At 36.6% G+C, this 18,329-nt stretch overlaps 1 protein-coding gene across 2 annotated transcripts; it reads right to left on the reverse strand.

The window, feature by feature from the left end:
* Positions 1 to 4,394: 4,394 nt before the first annotated feature.
* On the reverse strand, positions 4,395 to 17,950 carry LOC110461338 (serine/threonine-protein phosphatase PGAM5, mitochondrial-like). Of its 2 annotated transcripts, none has more exons than XM_021514777.1 (5): positions 17,457 to 17,950; positions 8,962 to 9,149; positions 6,762 to 6,976; positions 6,234 to 6,364; positions 4,395 to 4,957 (listed from the first exon to the last, which is right to left on the reverse strand). In XM_021514777.1, exons 1-5 carry the CDS (start codon positions 17,777 to 17,779, stop codon positions 4,807 to 4,809), a joined length of 1,008 nt encoding a protein of 335 aa, XP_021370452.1. In that variant the 5' UTR covers positions 17,780 to 17,950; the 3' UTR covers positions 4,395 to 4,806. The 2 variants fall into 2 exon arrangements, with proteins under 2 accessions (XP_021370452.1, XP_021370451.1); XM_021514776.1 differs by having other exon boundaries at positions 6,234 to 6,367; positions 17,457 to 17,948.
* Positions 17,951 to 18,329: the final 379 nt, after the last annotated feature.

An 18,329-nucleotide genomic window follows, 5' to 3' on the forward strand; every position in this document is an offset into this window, starting at 1 on the left:
GACCAGTGCAACTTCTTCTGTATGATTTATATGGACTTGCATTTCTTGTAAATAGTATGTGGAATATCACTTCAATTGTGAACAACAAATCAAGGATGTCACAAAATGCTGAGTTACTGTCTTTCACAATGAATAACAAAGTGATCCAACAAGTATATCACTACCATTGTCACTACTGTGAAATATTCCATAAAACACACATGTTGCAATGCGTTTAAAAGAATTATAGTTGTAACTCAGGACCTTTACATTATAAAACATATGCTTTATCACTGTCTCCCAATGCAACATACCCGGTCTCACATGCACGCTTACACAACACACATGGAGGCACATCCTAAATTAACCTTAGCTATAGATAGGATGTTACACAAAAGTAATACATACACAGCACCTTTAGAGGCACGTCCTTAAATGACCTCAGATGTTAAAGCAAAATAAAACCAAACTCGTTCGCAGGTCGTCTCAAAGCGTTTCACATTATAGGGCTTTTGCAACCAGCCAATATCTTTCCTCAACTCCCTGGGGTGCCTACAGCCGGAGCTGCAATTTCGGCACTAACAGCCAGCATTCAACATTTTTAGCACTGCCGAACCACATACTCATTTACAGCTGAGTAAACTGGAACAAGCGGAGTAACGTATCTTGCTCAAAGATACAACACAGTGTCGTGCCGCGACTTGAACCAGCAACCCTTCGGTCACGAGCCTGGCGTCCTACCACTAGACTACCCTGCCTTAAAGGCCTTTAACCTTCTATAAAAATATGTACTTAATAAGTATGATACTGGCCAGAAATGGACATCAAATAAGAATAAATAAAGTAATGGTACCCATTTCCCAATTACATGTAAATGGGTTCTACTTGATTTTAAACTTCGTCTGAGCAGTTATGACATTATGCATGCACATTTAAAGATAAGCTAATATCTATAAATATTTCTGAAAATTTGATGAGAATGTATTCTGAGCATGATGTTCCTGTTATAATACAGTAGATTTTGCTTAATATTACTTCTCATTTGGCAAAGGAAAACATAATTTTAATTGGACTGTGACGTTAAACTTAAACATCTTTTTCTGAAGATTTCAGCTGTCAAAACCTGGAAGTGACCATATTTAAATGTCTAAGTGATATGGTTTTACAACGAAGGTAGTTTAGTAAAAATAGTTGTAACTGACACAGCTTTTTCATTATTATCAGTGAATTAATCGTCCTTTATTTGTTTATTTCTTTTACATATGCAGCTAAAACACTTGCTAAATTCCGGTAGTGCTCTACAAGCATTCATGATCAAATATTGGCCTAAATCAATCTGTAGCTGTATATATACATGTATATGTTATCTAGAATGTGTTTAAGAATTCAATATGCACCGACAGCTCATACTAAATCATCATAGATTCTGGCAAACTGTGAACTTTGCTTACTTGGCCCAAGTATTTGCGTTATGCAAGCATACCTTCCGTTTTGCTGCATTCAATAAAATATTTATGAAGTTCTTGTCCAGAATATGTCTGCCAATCAGATTCAAGTATCTTTAATCTTATTATGTATGCATTGATTCATGCAATCATATATCCCAAGTTAGGCTTATTACAAGAATACTAATGTAATATAGTAATATTAAGAAATACATGGACATATTTTTAAACAAGTTCATAAAACACAGTAACCTAACCAGTCTAGTCAGACTAAAACACCTTTATGTGGAATATTCATATCTGGCAATTGCATTTATTCAAGCAATGAATGTTTTAGCAAATGTTGTTATGGTCCTTTAATTAATATACAGTTAAAGTATGGGGATATAGCAAGTTTCTGGTGTCCCGAGACCAGGTCTTTTTCCCGAGGCAAAGCCCCACCCCTCAGCCATTGGGGGCGGGGGCGGGGGCCCATTAAGTCTGGGGGTCGTGAAATTCACATTTATGATACAGCACCTCAAGACCCTTCCATTTATGATGAGTATTGGTTTCCAGCCTATCTCAATCTGGAGAGGATGACTGTTGAAATTTCTGGCTATATGACACTATTTGGGCTCCACCCCTCATCCCCTGGGGATGAGACTGGGTTAAAAATTGTCAAAGTATCAAACTGTCATCTCATGGTTATAATGTAAATCAAGTTTGAATGATTTCCAGTAGAAAATTAACAAAATATACCCAAAGTTGCATTTTCCTATATAAACTATAACAAATTTCACCCCCTCCCTAGCTATAGGGGCAAACATGAAGCTCGAGGGTCACGAAATGCACAATTTTGATAAAGTGCCTCAAGACCTTTCCACCTAAGAAGAGTATTGGTTTCCAGCATATCTGGGTTTGGAGAAGAAATTTTTTTAAATTTAAGCCAATTTGACCCCTTTTAGCCCCGCCCCTCAGAGCCCCTGGGGGAAGGAACCATAAATTTCACAAATTTGGTGCATATTTGACCGAGGAAGGTTCCTGCAAAATTTTATTGAAATTGGATCAGCGGTTTCCGAGAAGAAGTCGAAAATGTAAATTGTTTACAGACGCATGACGACGGACAAAAGGCGTGGTCTCAGGTGATTATCGCTATTTTGAGGGTCGGACTAAAAATAAACATAGGGCAAATATAAAGTTGGGCACGAGACCTAATTCTAGTGCACTGCACACCTTCTGTGGGTGATCAGGTATACTTTATGTTTAATCAAGATATCTTTAACGGTTTAAAAGTTATGGCCCTTGACAAGTTGCGCTCAGAAGAACCAGAGGAAGAACCAGAAGAAGAACCAGCACTAATACAGTATGTCTAAATATGTCTTCCATCATTCGAAAGAGAGTCATAATGAGTTTCATAAATTCAATATGACATGGACACTCATGAACGATTCTATTTATCACATAACATTCATAATTTGAAACAAACGACAAACACAAGTATGTGTGATCAGCTGACTCTGTATAGGTCAAAGCCAAAGTACCCCGATTATAGTATTGTCGTTCCGAAGAGTGCAATGTAGTTCTAGATTAGGTTTATTTTTTTTATTATTTGGGATGCAATGTGGGACAGAATGACAGATGGGAGAATTTAACATAGTATCCCTGTTTTTCAAAAAACGCATTTGAAATGCCCTCAGGAACAAATACTCGTAAGAAAAAACGAAAGTCAGAGTTGATGAAAAAAGTTTAATCTATACAATATATCTGTAGTCAAAGTGCAGGGTGAATCTCATTTGTAGATAAATAGTCTAGTCTATAACATATACAGGCAATGTAGAAATAGGGAAGTCATTGTAAATACAACATTTATACAATTTCTGATTTTGCTTAAGTTAAACGGTACCACTGCTTCAGCTATATTTGTGAAAAAAAGAGTTTTGTTAGAGTTTTTTCACTTGGAGTTGTGTCCCTTTTAGGAAGAAGATTGAGCAACTAAAACAATGTTCATTTCTTTTTCACAGTGGACATTCATTTTGATGCTGTGCATTTATGATTCATGAATGGCATCATTGGTTAAGCGTGATATTAGCAGTGTAAAGGTCATGAGGTTGACAACTGTTGTTTTTTCTTGTTTTTGTTGTTTCCATTTTAATATTTCAAAATTCAAAATTTCAAATGACTTTTCAGTTCTATAAAATGTAATGTATCATGTGATTTTTTATGGAATACTTCTTTAGGAGATGACTTTGACAAATACTTGACGATATAAACAATGGTACTAATATGGTACTCTTTATCTGAAATAAAATTTTCAGTAGGTTTCCACTCCTAACAGCCAAATATTGTAAAAAATTATGAAAATATTCTGCATTTTGTATAATATTAATGGGAATCCACAATAAAAGGAAAAGAACAACACAAATTGTCTTAATATGTAAATAGAGTAATTGACATATAGGCATGAAAGGCCACAATAAGCCTGTTTGATTTGAAATCACTTAACACCCTAAGGCTGACCTGACCTGCTCGGCAGTAGCTTCAGACTGTAGAAAGATCTATATATAGAGTTCGGTTACTGTACCTGGTTCCCTAATAAAGTAGACTAGCCTCTTGTATAAAGATTACATATATCGCCCGTTTTTACATGTTTGATAAGAATTATATGATCCGCACAACGAGAGTCAGATATATCAAGATAATAGTTATATGAAAAATATCATCTTTGCAAAACTTTCAAAATGTTTCTTGTGGAGAAATTTTGCGACAAATTATAAAATTGACTTAACATTATAAATATAATAACCCATACAATTATCGTAAAATACTATAAATTTAAGCTGTTTTATACAATATATTAAACAAATCTGATCCAAAGCAAGCAAGATTATTTGATTTTTTTCCAAATTCAAAAGACAGAAATAAAGGTGAAAAAATTAAGGAGTCTCCATTCAAAATAGGAAGATACAATAACGGTATATAGACTTCAACAAATTTTTTTGCTGTGACAATTTTATTACAAATTTGCCGCGGGTTGAACACTGAACTTTTGTTATCAATTTTAACAAAAGTTGAATCTGCCGTTTCTTTGAATCTGTTTCCTTCTTCTAGGGTGAAGAGGATTGATATTAAACAGGAACATGAAATTTCCTGCTTTACAGCACAAACTTTACTCCGATGTCCATTACTTCAGTATTTCCTGCTCCCTATGTTCAACACTCTAACATAAATTGATGAAAACTGCCATTTCTTCAATGTTGGTACCGCCGTGTTCCACAAAGTAATATTAAAACCATTGACAGTCAACTTTTCAATGGTTACTCTCCTCAAACTTACACCACCAATAATATCATCCACTGGTACACACTCACTTATTTCAAAACAATGTAAAACCATCGTCCTCCTATCAATCACCGGACACTTTGTCAGCTGGCATGAACCCGGACTCGCCCAGGTGACGGATGAACACTCTACCGGAGGGTCGTATCGTTATCCATGTGATACTTGCGTGATTTAAGCTAATACGAATCCAAGCTTCTGGAGGAAACTGTAGAGCCCTGATAAAATAAAGTCAGGTATCATCAGGTCTTTCAGCACACAACTATATATTCAAAATGTTTAATTTTAAAAAACATCATCAATAGAAATGAATTCACAAGCAGTCTTTTTCTCAGATGTCAACGATATGTTTGAGACCAGAGCCCAATTGTTGAAAACCTGCATTGTATTCAACAAGAGGCCCATGGGCCTCAGCGGTCACCCGAGGCCTACAGTATTTATTTTTGTTGTTGAATTATGTACCAATTTGAGTAAAAAATTGTTAAGTATAACGTTAACTTAAGTTTGTCAGGAACATGAGCTGATCTTTCTTGGACCGAGTTTCAGTTAGATCGGCCCATTAAAACTTGTCAAGATAGTGGCCATGGAAGCCAAATTGTACTTCTGATCGACCCAAAAAATAACAACACTTTGTCAGGACCATGAGTCGATCATTCCTACAAAGTTTCAGCTCAATCGGCCTAGCAGAACTTGATTTTAAGTTTGAAATATTTTTTCAAAATTGCGGCCGTGGCGGCCATATTGGATTTCTGATCGACCCGAAAAATAACAACACTTTGTCAGAACCATGAGTCGATCATTCCTACCAAGTTTCAGTTCAATCGGCCCAGCAGAACTTGACTTTAAGTTTGAAATAGTTTTTCAAAATGGCGGCCATATTGGATTTCTGATCTACCCGAAAAATAACAACATTTGGTCAGGGAGATGTCAGCAACCTTCCCATGAAATATTAATGAAATCCCTTTCCGGCATTTCAGCTTAAGTTGAAAATGTAAAATGTTAACAGACGACGCACGACGCACGACGGACGGCGGACGACGCACGACGGATGACGGACGACGGATGACAACGGACGAAGACGGATAGCAATAGGTCACTTGAGCCCTCCAAAAATAGGCCAAATTCATCATTACAGAGAACATTTATAAACAACATAATATACATCGTAATGAAATAGGAATGGCAAATTTGATATCATAGGAATTATTTTTTTCCATCGACAGTCGAAAATTTAATCGGGTTAAAATTTCCCGATATACAGTAATATTTGCGACATTCTCATCTGTGTGAGAAGGCCCGTGACTCAAACCCAGGCCCAGTCTGCTAGTTAGACCCCCATTACACATACTCCGAGGACCCATGCATTTTCATACATGTTTGTGCATCAAGATCATATTAAATCCTGCAACAAAATATCTTATAACACCACAAAAATCATACAGGGAATAAAATCTTACATACAAAAATATATCTTCTGACACAATACAATCTTACCTGCACACAAAGTATCGTATGACATTACCATGACACACCACTATCTCATGGCTGTCGATTTCCTGAGAGGGATCCGCACGATGAAACACGTTTTTGAAAGCAGCTTCTATACGTGCTCCGTCTTGGAGAAACTGCTGAAAATATGTATATTGATCCAAGTGATATTGTTATACAAAATCAGACGAATAACTGGTTATCAAAAATGTTATAGACAAACATCCAGTCAAGATTAACCACATATCAGACAGGTTGTATTTTACAAACAGAGCAATTCAATTTTCATTAAGTTTCATCAGTTTTGAAATATGTAATATCAAGGCTTTACTTTATACACAATCAATAAATGTATTGAACGTGTCACACATTTTTAGGTGGTCCCTTTGTCAAGCTATGACTGAGTGGTTGACTTGTATTGTTTACCTGTATACCAATGTGACAAAATTAAATCTTCGAGGCAGGATGTTTCGCCTATCAATAGAGAGCGTATACACACTGTATTGAATAGGTATTCGAACAATACTAGTTTACCTGTTTTTTTGGTTGCCAATGATCATTAGGTGGCTCTGGGGGTATTGGCGCCCCTGTTCGGAGCATGTCAGTCTCTTTACGTGGCAAATTAGGGAAGAATTTTTGTATGATATCGGCGGTTTCCTTTGCACGAGTCATGGTTGACGACAGGAGGACGGTATAGGACAAACCAAGATCTTTGAGTCGTTGACCAGCATATTCCGCTTGCTTTCGCCCTGAAAAATTAAAATATGTATAGGAATATATAAAATACTCCTCCAAATTGTGTACAAATTACCTCCCTTGAATTAACTTAAAGTGTTTCGGATGTGTGCATTCTGATAAACATTAAAAAAAAATGTGCCGTGGTTAAGGAATCTGACTGCCTATGATCTCTAGCCCTCCACCACTGGGTTGCAGGTTTGAGGTCCAAGTGGGGCAGTCGCCAGGTATTGGCCGCAGGTCGGTGGTTTTACCACCAAAACCTGGCTGGTACTTAAATGATCGTAGCTATTAGTAAGGCGTAAAGCACAAACAAACTGACCATTTAAAACGTGCCCCAAGTAAACCTATTAAATCCACATACCACATACAGGCGTACACGAGGGTGTGAAAAATTGAATTATAAAAATGTGTAGAGATCAAGATGGACTAGCAACACTTAGCATTCTGACAATGTGCAAATTAAAGCACACACATTTTGTTCTATTAGACTTGTTGTGGTGTATATATTTAATTTTCTTATCTAATTTATTTTCTTCTAAAAAACACAGGAATGCTCCAGTGTTAATTAATACTTGTATGCTTATCTTTGTAACAACATTTTGACACATTGGAGTCTGAAGATTCTAATTTCACTTTTGTTTTACAAAACAGCAGTGATGTACAATTATATGATGGCATATTTCTGCCATCGTGTTGCCGACTTTCGATTTAATGATGTCGACATAATCTCTGATTTATGTCCACATACTATGAGAAGATGTTGAAATATCAGAAGAAGGTGTCGACATAAACTGAAGGATATGTCAAATTGCTTATTTACTTGCCGATAATATATAAAAAATAATTATTTAGCAGGAAATCGGCTTTATATCAAGTTTGTGCTTGGATCACATTACACTAACTTTTCCAGTTCCCAGGCAGATGCCAACATCTTTTTGCTAGGATTTCGACTTAAATATCTGACAAGTTGGTTTCACATCCAACATATTCTTCAGTTCATGTCGACATCTTCTTATATTATGTGGACATAGTTCAGAGATTATGTCGACATCATTAAGTCGTTCGTCGTCAATGCGATGGAAAACGTATGCCACCATACAATTCCAATAACCCGGTGCCTCTGGCTAGTGTGTCTTCAAAAACGGAACTTGGTATTCCTTCCTCGACTCATTTACGGTAAACATAACGACATGCTAGCTGATTGTAAGTATAACCAGGTGGACTACGTGTTGGGTACTTCTGACATCGTATTTCAGTCTGACAGCACTCTGAAGAGGGCATCAGATCTGCATTATCAAAGGGAGACAAACACACCAACATTCTTCCTCTAACATTTACACATTCCTGCATTACGCACACATGGAGGCACATCCGTTAAAGACTTTTAATTATTGTCTGTGCTAATACAGGGGTTTAGCAGGATACTTTTTAGGTCCGTTAAACGGACCCATTCCCAATTGAACAAATATTCTGATTTTTCCCCAATTTAACCATTAAAATTCCAAATTGAGAAATCTAAAAATATAAAATGTATGAATTTATGTGAATTCTTCCCATTTGACCGAGTTCTCAAAATGCAGCATATGTAGGAAGGACAGAATGATCATATTAAAAGATAGGTTTAAATAAAAGTTAAAACTATAATTTCATGTATTCAGAGTTGGTATAATGATCATAAAGAACCCAAAAAGGCTATTAAATCGATGACTTCGGGGGATCATAAAGTTGCTATTTCTCTCATACCCATTCCATAACTGTTTATTATTTTTCTTAGAATTTAAAAAACATTCTACAAACTATGTCTGTCTAGTACTTATCATCATAAAATTGTACACCAACTTAAGATCTGTATATTGGTATTTAATTTGTGATGGAGTGAAGATTCATTGGTATAACAACATCTCCATTCAAGTTAAATCATACAAAACATTGAAGTCATGTTGTTATCAAAGAGTTAATACACTATACAGTTTGAGTTTGCCGCAAGAAAACGTACCTAGTTCTGTGAGGTATCGCTGGTTGTCTTCCTCACCATCGGTGTTATATTGGCCATGGCGAATCAACAGCAGATGACGCGTTGCTGTTGGGGTATTTTTCTTTAGTTCATTTTCAGCATATTTAGCATCTTTTTCGTCAGATGAATTCTTGTTTTTGGATGGTTTCACTAAACTGGCCGGATCACATCTAAGAACAGATTAGGTGCATTCATCAAACGCAGTTTAGCAGGTTATTAGCAAAAATTATTTTATTCCGTTTTTGTAAACCATTCTTAATCATGACAGTATTTTTTTGGCTTAAATTTCATGGTATTTTTTCCCTTTTTGTTAAAAAAATATGAAACCAAAGTACAAGCAGTTCCGAGTATTGTCATAATATAAACAAGAGGCACTAAGGGCCTGGATTGCTCATCTGGCTATCTATGTAAGCAATCATGGCAAAAGATTATCAATAAAAATAGCATGGCAAATAAGATCTTAGGGATAGGGTCTCTTGGTCCCAGAGAAAAAGGCATTTCTCTTACACTCAGAGAAGAAGTCACTTAAAGCAATATGGCAAAATTACCCCTTTTTGGTCTGAACTCAAATCTCACCCGTGGTGGTGGTGGTGGTGTGGTGGTGGTGGTGGTGGTGGGTGGGGGTCGTCAGCCCCTCCATTTGTAAATTTTGAATCTTCACATTCACAAGTTTAAGGATTTTTTCCTCTTGGAAGTTTTCAGTCATACAGTATGAAAGGAAATTGCTTCCCACAAAAATTGGAGGGTTCAGTAAACCCACAAAATTGATGAAAATAATTGCTCTGAAACCTCCTGGACTAGACAAGAAGATGCTAAATGTTTTCCATGATATACTGCTGTAGTATGGCTTTAAGTTTCAGAAACCTTCTTGGCTGTGTCCTTGAATGTCACTTACTGTTGGGGCTCTCATTCCCCTTGCTATGATCATAAGGGAGTTAAGTCATACATAACCTGTAATAAGATTACACACATAAAAAGAAGGTGACTGATCTCACCTATTCCCTACAATTCACAGAACATAAATTAAACTTGCAGAGGGTGCTGATATTTCGGCCACCTTTTCGGTAAAATGATCTATAAGTATTAAGTGGAACTAGACTTGGTCTATCGACAGCAACCAGGTAGCTCAATTGGTAGAGCGCTGTCTAGAGTTCAGAGGGTCCCGGTTTGGAGCCCCAGTCTTGCTGTGCATTTTTCCGCTTCTGTTACACATATATACAGGTGTCACTCAGGTAACGTTCGTATTTAAAATGAAAGGGACTTCAGTCTTCTTCTTTAGTAGCTATTTCTTATCTACCTAAATGTGTTATATAGTGATTCAGGCGAAAACAATCGATTAGATTTCCAGTGTTACAATTTCTGACACTCATTTAAAATTATGTTTAATTTCTTTACTTAAATATAACAATATAACTTCAAAATTTGAAGAAATTCCACTGAGAAATGGTGACACAAACCTATTACCTTTAAGGGTAAGAACAGTATTTTTGCTTCTCAACTTAATTGGCATATCAATCGGCATATCTTTTACTTTTCAAAAATTGACTGACGTTCTCTTTCATCAACATGCAAACTGTAAGTCATCAAAACAATCAATATTTTACAAAAACATTACAAGACCATTAAAACAAATAAAAATATAAAAATATGGACAATTCAAAGGTAAGACTTTCTGATTTACGTGCCGTGCGACGCTATTTATTTGGATATCATTTTCAAAAGTCTATTTCATCAAAACGTATGCTAGTTTGGAGAAGAAATTTAATCAGAACCCTCGTTGACCCTAGAATATTTCAACTTTGCATATTTTCTGCCAATATTGATCATATATCCCCAAACATTCGCCAAAATGCATTACCGGATGTGTCCCTTTCAGAGTACAGTAACATTGGTTCATGGGCCTACGTAACTCTGATGGTATTGCACGTTCTTTTTATATATAGAACCACGAAATATCAAATTGTGATAGAAATGAAAAGTGAATAATATCTATTTATGAAAAATGAACAAACACTTTTGTAACTGATAATATGGTATATTGATATTTATCTGAAAAGGGTCCAGATTTGGGTACAGTGACGCTTCCTCCCATTAACTGCCTTATATAGTTCTACTACTTCTACCTCTACCATTTGATGACCTACTTCAGCATAGTGAAGATCATGTCATATATCGTTTAATATAAGTTAGTAGTGGTTGGAGCGATACAGAACTTTGGGGCGATATAGGCTTTGGGGCGAAACAGATTTTGGGGCTAAAACTGAAAAAGGAATTTTTGGGGCGATATGATTGTCATACTTGCAGGACAATTTGGGCGATGTGAAAAAAATTTGGGCGAACTGGTTTGGGGCGAAACGTCTGTAATTCCTGATGCAATGTACCTGAATATATCACATATATTCCAGAACCCGAGCACCTGTGCTAGCGATGCTCAAGCAAAGGGCAGATAACTCGTCTCGGTATTTCAAAACCGCTTGAAAACACGTACCCAAAATATAGGGTTTACTATCCGGAGGATTTAGGTATTTCAACTATTCTTTACAAACGTAGAAGTGATCTCGATATTTTCATTCGGAATCCTCCTCGTTAAACCATGCTTCATATCCTAAAAATGGCAGAAGGGTAAGAAATGGTAACTTTTCGAAAACTTGAAATACGATTATTTACTTGATTTCAGCCGAGTCAATTGCCCTCACTATACTATCTGCAATATTTAGGCATTGATGAATTGTTTGTAATATAATAACACACTTGACAATCCCGGGAAACATACGAAAATGTATATTTTTCGAGCCTGGTGTCAATGCCATTAGCCGCGCTTCAATCCAAGATAGCGGCCGTTCGTAGTGTCAATAGCTGTGTAAACGACTTACATAATAAACATTTTCTCACTTTTTTTGTATGGAAACCACCCGTTTAAATTAACAAACACATCATTTAAGGTATTGGAACCCAAATTTTAACAAATCGAGTATGAAATGAGATTTCTTAACTAGTAGATTACATTAAAATTAAAACGCGCTGAAGTGAAAGTGAAAGTAAACACACTCTATGTATTAACAGTGTTAGATTAAGCCAAAATGTGTTTTAGCACGAACTTTCTTTATATACACACTAGCATAGGCATGGAGTAAAACATATATAATAACTGATTAGTTAAACATGATTCTGCTGGATTCCTGTAATGTTTTTACTTAAAATTACTTGTAGTAGCTGAACAAATGTTTCATTCATGTATTATATTCCTTTCTTTTCATTCGGAAATAGTCTTAGACTTAAGTCTTGCTTATAAGTTAACTATACCATTTGTAAGAATTCACACAATGCTGTAACATGTATTATTTATCTACAGTAACATAACTTTCAGTTTTGGTAAATAGCAATTATTATTATATTAATTGTGGTTATGCTATGGCAGCAATCCATATTCTCAAGACCTGTTTGCATCTGACAGGGACAGTGATTTAACTCTGCCTCCATCCCCGGGAAGTCGATTTCAAGCTGCTGAAAGTGTCATAGACCTGGTGAGTTCGTCACCTACACTAGATAGATCTCCACAGTCAACCCCTGGCCCTAGCCGGCCTACGACAGGGTAGAAGCGCAAGAGGGAGGCAGACATCAGTGACAGTGATGCGTCCTTGGACTTCATGCAGGATTCACCCTTTCACAAATCTAAAGTTGTCTTAAGACCCCCTAGGCATCGAGAAGTTGAACCAAAACCCACGTATGAGGAATTGGAGGTATATATTTACAATACTATTAAGTCATGTGTCTGTGACACGAGATAACATTCATGATCCTTGTGCTGTCTTGATTTCAGTAAGTGTATGGCAATTAAATTCTTAACAAAATATGCTGCTTTCAATTTGAATTGAATAACCCTGTATATCTTTTTTTCAGGCAGAGTATATTTCTTTCTGAAAGCAGAAAATGATTCACTGAAGAGAAACCTGCCGTCAGTTACAGAACAGGTAAACAAGTTCAAAGATTGTTGGGTTTCGAACAGAAACTAACAAATGATATGTATGTATACCTTTATTGTAAAACATGACACTTGGAACATATTGTACGGAAAAAGGGATTGTAGAAAAAGACCTTGAGGATGATTGTAGGAGGTTTACTACAGAAACAGTGATTCTAAAGAAGGGATAAGCCCTGGAACTTTTTGTATAGCAAGTTAAAATACACATTTTTTTTATAGAGAAGTGTGCATTATGGATGTCAAAACTTACTAACACACATAGAACACATCTCAACATCTGCTCTTAAAGCATCTCTATATAATCTGTGGAAAAAAAAGAAAGCTGGAGGAAGTGGAGCAAAAGTTCTATTGCAAGAGGTCTTTGTGATTCCAACATGTACCATACCGACAAGTACAAGAAGTGCTCCAACACGGACTCCACCTTCATATCAGATGAAGCTTGTTAAGAGAAAGTTAGACCGGGCACACACCAAACTATCTGAATGTAAAAAGTTGAAGGAAGATATTCAGGTGAGAGATAAGGATTTAGCCAGGATACGTATGGACATTGAAAAGGTGAGGAAGGAAAGTGAACAACTTGAATGTGACAAAGTTACATTAAAAGCAAGTGTGAAGGAAATGAAAAAGGAAATCAAAGGAAAAGTCATTGAAGCTATACAGAATGAGAAAGTGGAAGTGGAAGGATATTTGGTTGAGAGTGCAGAAATGCTAGTAGAGGCAAAAGAGGAAGTAGAAAGGACACATGTTACTGTTAGCATTTTGGAAAAAGAGAATGAATATTTACAAAATTTACTAAAGGATGATAATGATAACACTATATCTACTTTTAGTGAGGAAAAAAAAACGTTATTCAACGGAATTTACCAATTGTGTGATGGATTTGTTCAGATAATAATTTGGCAGCAGGGAAAGTAAGCCAGGTAATAAAAACTGTGTGTATGTTGTGTGGGAAGGAACCCAGTAAGCTGCCATGTAGACAAACGGTAAACAGGATAAATGACCAGCGTTTGTGTGTTGCCCAGAGACAACTTGAAGATATCGCAAATAAAGATAATTTGACTTTGTATTCTGACGAGACTTCCAAATATGGCAGGGCATTCGAGGGTTTTGCTGTCTCAGATTCAGAGAAAAACACATACATGCTAGAACTCAGGGAAATGAACAATACATCTTCAAGTACTGTTTGCGAGACATTTAAGGAAATCCTCGAAGATATAAATGACATAACTGATAGAACTGACACCGGCCACCACATCTTGGCAAATGTGAAAAACACAATGTCGGACCGTGCTGCAACAGAAAAAAGTCTCATTAATTGCTGGAGGCCTATCGATTGGATGTATTGCCACAGATCAAAAATGATTGGGAAAAGAGGAGCCAAGAGGAGCAAGCAGGATGTGGGAGGATTAACAAAAAAAAAGTTGTGGTCTTCACATTTTAGTCAATTTTGCCGAGGTCTGTCCCGAAGCGCTCACGAAATTTGAGACACTGAAGCTTGGAAGAAAAGAGGAGGATGAAGGTGACAAAGAGAGAGATGCAGAATTCAAGAGAGATGCAAGTGGAACTGTTCGTTTGATAAGGACTGCCAGCAAAGCATTCTGCAGGGGAGGCGAAGAGAGGAATGGTGCTCATGGCCAATTCAAAACTTTTGTTAAAAAAAAGAGACAAAGTGTCTTTTGTTCGTTTTCAACATAACACATTCAATATTATGTTTGTGTTAGGAAAAATAACCTACCATCATAACCTAAACATAAAGGAGTTTCTTGAAAATGTGCATGGGGCAGCCAACAGACTTTTTCAAGTCAGTGCTGTCGGATTTAAAAATTCCTACTTACATTGCCGGATGCCGTGCTCTTGGTATTATATCAAAGTATGTAAATGCACCACTGTGGCCGGTAATAGAATCCAATAGTCACATCCTGGAAATGGCAGAAACTTTTTCAAATCTCATGGATTGTTTTGAAAATGGAAAATATAATGCTAAGGACATTTTCACCACCAACCCACTTACTTTCTCCAATACAGAGGTTGGGGGTGGCCCTGTAGATGAACTTCTAGAGCGGGATGAGCACCTTGATCCACTCACCATAGAAATCCTGCAGTGCCTATTTGAGGCAACGTTTCACCTCCTGAAGAGACAGGCATCAGACCATGTGAGTGGAGGCAAATATTTCACAGCAAAGTCTAAGTTGTGGGAGGAATCACGCAGTACCACAAAACACAACAAGCTGCCGGAGTTCTTTTTTGGTCAGTTGAACTTCTTAATGAAGTATCGTCCGAATGCCTCTGTTATATGTAATGAAGCATTTCTAGTGTTTTCACACAATAAAACCAGTCAGTGGTAAGCGTCCATGGACCCTGATCGAAGACATAACATTCTGACTCGTGCTCGCAAGGATTGGCGTCATCTACGTACGAAATTTCAAGAAAGAGTTAGAGCCATAGAGAATGAAATGATGGAAACCTTAAGATGCAAAGAACGAGAATTAAAGGAAAAGAAGAACGACTGTTCCATAGGAAAGAAAAGATGACATCAGACATCCTTTATTTCGGTCTAAGGCAGGCAGAGGAAGATATTGAAAACCACTTGCAAGAGATGAAGACAGTCACAGAAAAGATCATAGCTGTAAAAGCCCAAATTACATTTTTTTTTAAAGTCCTCCATCAAGTCTCAGACAAGAAAGACATATTTGTGTTTTCCACTGGAAAAAAGAAGAGGACACTCCATGACCTTCTGGAAAACCTTAAGTTGTTGGTAAATGAGGCTAAGATAGGAACAATGGCAGAGACTCCTCAACGAGAACAGCCCCTTCTTGTTAGTAAGAAAGTAAAGCACAAGTTTGAGGACAAGTGGTATTATGGAACAGTATTGTCAGTGGTGCCAGGCTTCCCGGAGTGGTACAACGTTAAGTACAGAGATGATCCCGCCGTGTATGTGTACAAGATCCAGGAGGACTATGCGGCAGGAAACCTGGTCGTTGTACCAAGTTAGTCAGCTACACACTGAGTTGCTGTTGATACAGTTGATGCCAACACAAATCATGAAGAATCATTTAGTTGATTTTCCCTAAAACCTGACATGATTTAGGCTGATATTTTAATTATTCAGTAACAATTCTGTTACTTAACTTTAATTAGTATCTAGCTCTGTTGTGACTTTTTTCCCTGACATGCTTGTTCTGATATCTGTCTTTATCTTTTCTTCTTTCTCTTTTTTGTTTTCTTACCAGCTTCTTTTTCTCTCCTTTTATCCTTCCTTCTTCCTTATAGCAATACAGTGTGATATTAAATGAAATAATACCTATCCCTATGCAGTCTTTCGTGATACAAATTTCTTTTTGCATAATTTGTATGGTATGAGTGGTGATATGAAAGATGATTGGTGACAAATAGGTTATCATATGATCTGAATGAATTACTAATCCATTATTATTGTCACTGTATTGTAAACTATTTTGAAAATAAAAAAAAAATATAAAAAATGAAGAATCAATTAATCTGACAATGAGGAATGCACGCCTTTAATGATGATTTCCATGTTGATACTTTGATTTGTGATGATTATAATAAAACTTTCAATTTAACTCCTTCTGTACTAAGATAAAATACAATAAGATGAATGCTGTGTGATAATATAAACTGTTCTTATAATCAGGGACGCCCTTGTAATGGTTTATTTTGACTAAAATATAAATACTATTATATAAATATTGATTTCTATACCAGTAAAAAACTTCAAAATAATATATGAAAAGTAGCTAATTAATCATAAATTTGACTTTCAGTAACCCTTGAAGCACTCTGCAAGATCAACATCATAGACGCATAAAAAGACTAGAGGAAGGTAAATTTGACAAATTTTGGTAAGTTCCAAACTTTGCCAAGGGGATGTAATATCACATTTACTGGACTTTATAATAATTTTAACTGTGTTATCTTGCAGAAAAATGGAAGATTGCTCTTCTTATTAGATAGAGCATTGTAGTTGGCAAATTCATTCATCGAAAGTTAGTGAAAAATTTAATTTATCTTTCCAGGTTACGAAGAGAACATTTTTCTTCAAATTTGGAAAACAAACACTATTTTATTTGTTGGATTTTCAAAAGTGTATACAAAATTCATTTTTCAACCGATTTTCAATCTGTTTTCTGTTTTGTGACCTGGAAAACAATATGTACAAGATAAAGTGCAGTTTGAATGCAAAAGATAGTGGGAAAAAAGATTGTTGTGCATTGCTACCTGTGCTCAAAAGGTAGCCGAAATTGTATTCCCGGTCGAAATTGATACACTTTCCCCAAGTATTAAGAGTTCTCCGCAATGTTTGTGTTAAAAAAAAGCTTATTAAAATTCAATTTTTAAAAAAGTCTCGTGAATACATACAACCAGTTCATATAAATTTAAAGTCGTACCAGACCGAAAATGTCTTGTAAGGATTATTCCGGTCCGGTAATGCATTGACCGACTAGCGAATTACATTTCGCATGTTACGACATACCTGTCCCAATTGTGGTCCCATTTCACACTTGGTTCGACATTTGTAGTCCATGATGCCTTGGTAGTATGTTTCTGTGACTCGTTATATATAACGCCTACCGCAACTGCAACCCCACCAAAAAAAAACGGCACCTCGTCGTGCCAATCGACTCCAACCAGCCATGTTGTTGTTGTTGTTGTAGATTCCTCCACTTCCTGAAGAACTGCAGATCCACTCGAGGTTAATGGTTCCATATAAAGTCCTATCACACTATCATAAAAACTTATTATGATAAAAACGAAGTTCTGTGATCTTCTTGTCTCTCGTGAGAGTTGAGCGCACATTCATGGCTCCCATTAGCACAATAGGTTTATACGTGCACTATGTAAGGCAAAGCAAAGTCCACCACTAATCTGTTCAATATTTGTATGACCATCTGTTGATATAAGCGGGTGAGAATTACTGTTAAGTTACAGCTGGACTGTTTCATCTGCACTGAAGGATGAGATGTCAATAAGTTCATCGGCAAGCGTCTTTCTCAGGGATCTCAACCGTTTCCAAGCTGTGAGTAAGAAACTAGGTCCCTAGGGGTTCGGTCAGACCCCAGGGTCTATTCTAATATCATGACTGCATTCGTCTCTTTATGCCCTGCATTTGTATATATAGTTTTGGGGAGGGGATCTCTACCGTTTCAAAGTTATGACCAAGGGACTATGTCTCCAAGGGTGGGGCCAGCCTGGAAACAACTGTGCATTCTTCTCTTTATGCTCAGCAATTGTATATATGGTTATACGGTGGGGATCTCAACCATTTCCAAGTAATAAACTTTTTTTGTCCCCACCCCTTTGCCCTGGGGGTCAGCAACAACATTTGTACAATTTTGAATCCCTACCT

Source organism: Mizuhopecten yessoensis, unplaced genomic scaffold (genome assembly GCF_002113885.1).
Source record: "Mizuhopecten yessoensis strain PY_sf001 unplaced genomic scaffold, ASM211388v2 scaffold10603, whole genome shotgun sequence".
NCBI classification, from domain to species: Eukaryota; Metazoa; Mollusca; class Bivalvia; order Pectinida; family Pectinidae; genus Mizuhopecten; species Mizuhopecten yessoensis.